The sequence below is a fragment of the Montipora foliosa genome, chromosome 3 (genome assembly GCF_036669935.1).
Source record: "Montipora foliosa isolate CH-2021 chromosome 3, ASM3666993v2, whole genome shotgun sequence".
NCBI lineage: Eukaryota > Metazoa > Cnidaria > Anthozoa > Scleractinia > Acroporidae > Montipora > Montipora foliosa.
Genome location: NC_090871.1, coordinates 70,403,121 through 70,407,054, shown reverse-complemented (window position 1 = coordinate 70,407,054; position 3,934 = coordinate 70,403,121). Strand labels below are relative to the sequence as shown.

Here is a 3,934-nt window from a genome sequence, read left to right as displayed (position 1 = left end):
CCAGGATCTCTTTGTCGATAAAGGAGACCCTGAGAGCGAGGTTGGTGCCCAACATGCATATGTTAATAAGCTTTTAGCTTCTATTGGGTATCCTCGCTACACTTTCAAAAAATATGTATATATAGATATATGTGTATATGTATGCATATATATGTATGTGTGTGTGTATGTGTATATATGTATGTGTATATGTATATATATATTGTTACTGGTTGATTTGATCATTGCAAAGTTTCGTGTGGCAAATATAAATAAATTAAAATTAAAATATGATGGCCATCCTCGAGCTACTAGTTTACAGTGTACATCTTTGATCTTGGACATCCATGTTATGATCAATTGCCACCTGTCAAAACAAGGTATCTGCTGACCAGTATCACATGACCATATCGCAGACTCAAGTTTAGAGCTCATAGAGGTCAGCTTTTTTTTGCTTTGACTGTTGACCACGAAGTAATGGCTTTTGATATGATCGCAGGCTCAAGCCAGGTTAACTTATTTTTAAGAATAAAGAACTTGCATGCTCTGCTTTTAGGCTTGGCTTAGCCTGGATTATGTGGGGGTTAGTCACATCAAGCAGTCCAACAAACTGGAAAAGCCGCTTTTCCTGGTTTTCTTCTTTTAAGCTTTTCACCTTTTTTTGAACAAGAGAAAACCCAGTCGCTCAACTGTTTCAAGTTACAATATGCTACAGTAGGGAACATGTCCCCTAAGTTATCTTGTTCTTCAAAAATTCAAGTTATTTTGAAAAAAAACAGAGAGTCCACCAGTCAAAACCACTGCCCCCTCCAACCCCCCTCCCCCCCAATGGGGGTCATGATGCAATTAACTTCTGGCTTTCAAGTGCATCATTATGAACGACCCATCCTTATGCCAGACAGTTCAAATGTCTGAGATGCTTTGCATCTCATAATTGAGACAATCACATGTATAACTTCAGACATTTAATCCATTCGACTTTTTATTGTCTGTGCCTTAATATTTCCCAGGTTTGTAAAAAAAGTCTAAGACGTCTTAGAAGTCTTAAACTCCTCTAGTACAAATACAGCCATGGTCATATGGAGGACAATAACAATTTTATCATTATTCATTCGATTGTCTACAATGGTTTGATTGGCAAAAAGAGTTGCTTGCTTTTATTGTTACTAAAGTTAGCACCACTACAAGACAAAGCTGATGAAAAATGTTCAAGCATTATAACACCATATTAAATTTTTAATGCTTTAAAGAAGAACCTGTACAACAGTATGCAAAGTAGTAGGTTTCAGGAAAGCTGGAGTTATGATATTATTATTTCATGTAGTCTACCGTTGGGGAAATAAACTTTGGATAACTCTCTTCAATGCTGTTTTCCAAGCTCTTAATGACCAGGAACCTGAGTTACTGAAAACTTCCTGTGAAGCAGGTTGTTCTATCTTGGGAGATAGCTCACCTTTCTCAATCACATCTTCATCTTTAACAATCCTACCAATTTTCGTCACAGGCGTGCCAATGTTTGTCAAGGACTGCCCTCCCAAAGATTTTGCCACTGGTTTTGAATCAATTGTTAGATTTTGTTCCAGATAAGTGGAATCGATTACAAGTTCAGGGAACCTTTTTCTGTATTGCTGCAGTCGAATCAACCATTCTAGCCAATACGTTTCACACATTTCCTTTGGAAGATAATGAACATCAGCTGGGTCACCATTCTCATATGCAATAATTATAACCCCGTCACACACCTACAAAGGAAAAAAATCCTGATAAACTGCATCCCCTGCCCAAAGCTCCCTTTGAGGAAATCCTTTTATTGAATAAATGTGCTGATTGCGTGATAAAACATGCTTGACTCAACAACTACATTATTCAACTGACATAGAGTGAAGCAACTGCAAGCAGTGTGTAGCTAGGTTCAGTTCAGTTTAAACTTTTCATAAATTAAGAAATATGTGCATTATTGTTTCTTTTTTTACATTAAATTTTTAGAGGCAAGGGAGCTAACAGATGCTTTAAAGCTTATGCAAAGGTCTTGCTGATAATAATAATAATAATAATAATAATAATAATAATTATTATTATTATTATTATTATTATTATTATTTCCACCTTCAAAGGATGATCTTTGCTGCTCTAAAAAACTAAGGAAACTGGTCATAACCTACGACCAAGGATTCCACACAATCTCCTCTCCTTTCTCAGAATCCTTGCTGTTCCTAACACTGCAGTCTTTTGTAGGAATGCTGTCCGAAGTGTCATGCCCAGTTTCCTAACCAAGTCGCCTAACTTTCTTGTTACTCCACCTAGGGCGCCAACAATTATAGATATTACCTTTTCGAATTCCACATTCTCATAATCTCATGGCGTTTACGCTCCAGATGGCAGATGTTATACTGCATTTAAACCAAAGGAGCAAGCCATAGCCAATGGCCAAAGGTCCTTTGGGTCATTCCCTCTTGTTTAGTTTTCCAGAACCTTTCTTCGGATCCTAACGTTTTCTGCAAGAGTCCTTTCTTGAGAGCAATCCCTTGCTTCGTAAGCCATCCATCTAACCTTTTACTTACTCCTCCAAGTGCACCGACAACTATCGGTATTATTATTATTATTGCCTATCTTGGTTCCTGTCTACCTAGGAGGTTCCATAAAGTCTCCATCTATATGGGCTGGCTGCAAATAGTGGAAGCAAATATGCTCTTGGATGTCTTAGGCACATACAGCTGTAAGCCTCCACCTTCTAAACAATATATAACTTTCATTATGTCTACGAGCTCCAATCAATTTTCAATAAAACCTGCATCAGTAAATAAGGCAGCATCAAGGGGAATGTTCTCAAACTGCAGCCAGTTGTTCACAGTCCAATTGAGCCAACCCTGGATTACTGGAAAGTAACATCAATTATAATAATAATTGTAGTTTACTTTCTGATTAGAAAAATTGCTCTCCTCTAGAGAGCTAGCTATATACAAAATGTTCTTAATAGTCTATTTGTTAGCAGAGAGAAATAATTATTATATTTTTATTTATCGTGTTTTTGTGTCCTTTTAAAATACAATTTTAACAGAATTTATTGCACAATAGTTAAAATGTTTTGAATAGGATATTATATTAGGTATTATAATAATAACAATAATAATAATTATTATTATTATTATTATCATCATCATCATTATTATTTATCTTAAACTTTCATATTATTGCTGTAACTTTAGAAAGTATTAGCCTTAACCAGTTTGACTTATTAGTTGTAACACATTTTAGTCATGTGAAAGCCCTTTTTAGCAAGTATCTGAGAGTAAATAAAGATTTATGTTCATAATTTACTAAAGAAAAATGTTTCCTCAGGATTTTCAACCTGCAATTTTGACTTAGACTTCTGCTGTCCTGGATTAGCGTCAATCTGCTTTTGAGCAACTTGGCCCTGCGCTGAATTAAAACTGATGGAAAAAGAGTAGTATGATAACTGTACCTGAAAGGGATAGCTTTTGTCGTAATTTACTGCACCAGCATAAGCTGCAATTTGTTGTGGATAAGAGTAACAGTCCTTGAGGTTTGTTTTATGTTTTGCAGATGTTTTCCAATCAATCACAGCAAGCAAACCCTTGTATTTGGCAATGAGGTCCAGAGTTCCCGCATACCCCAACAATGGATGAATGACACCACTCTCAACAGCAACAACATTTGTAATGTCACGCAACACATGGCCAATACTCTTCCAGTATCCAGAGTAGAGTGATGCTTCCTCCATGGACAGTGTTTTATTATTTTTGAAGTATCCCTGAACTTCCTAAAGTGAAACAAAAAGGAATTTTAATTTTTTTTCTCTAGAGAAGAGAATCAAGGAATTTGGGAATTTCTGATGACCAGAATCACGGAGACTTTGACATTTGTTACTAAATTATAGTAATTATTACCATTTTGATCGTCAAAACAAAAGAGAACTGTTCAAAGGTCTCTATTT

The 3,934-nt window shown here is 35.9% G+C and overlaps 1 protein-coding gene across 1 annotated transcript in view; it reads right to left on the bottom strand.

Moving 5' to 3' along the window:
- Window positions 1–938: 938 nt before the first annotated feature.
- Window positions 939–3,934, bottom strand: part of LOC137998128 (mitochondrial genome maintenance exonuclease 1-like) — a 9,265-nt gene continuing 6,269 nt past the window's right edge. The window contains exons 3-4 of the mRNA XM_068844560.1: window positions 3,443–3,760; window positions 939–1,721 (exon numbers count right to left, since the gene is read on the bottom strand). Of these exons, the coding sequence (XP_068700661.1) occupies window positions 1,305–1,721; window positions 3,443–3,760 (735 nt within the window). The 3' untranslated portion in view covers window positions 939–1,304. The remainder of the gene's footprint in view (window positions 1,722–3,442; window positions 3,761–3,934) is intronic.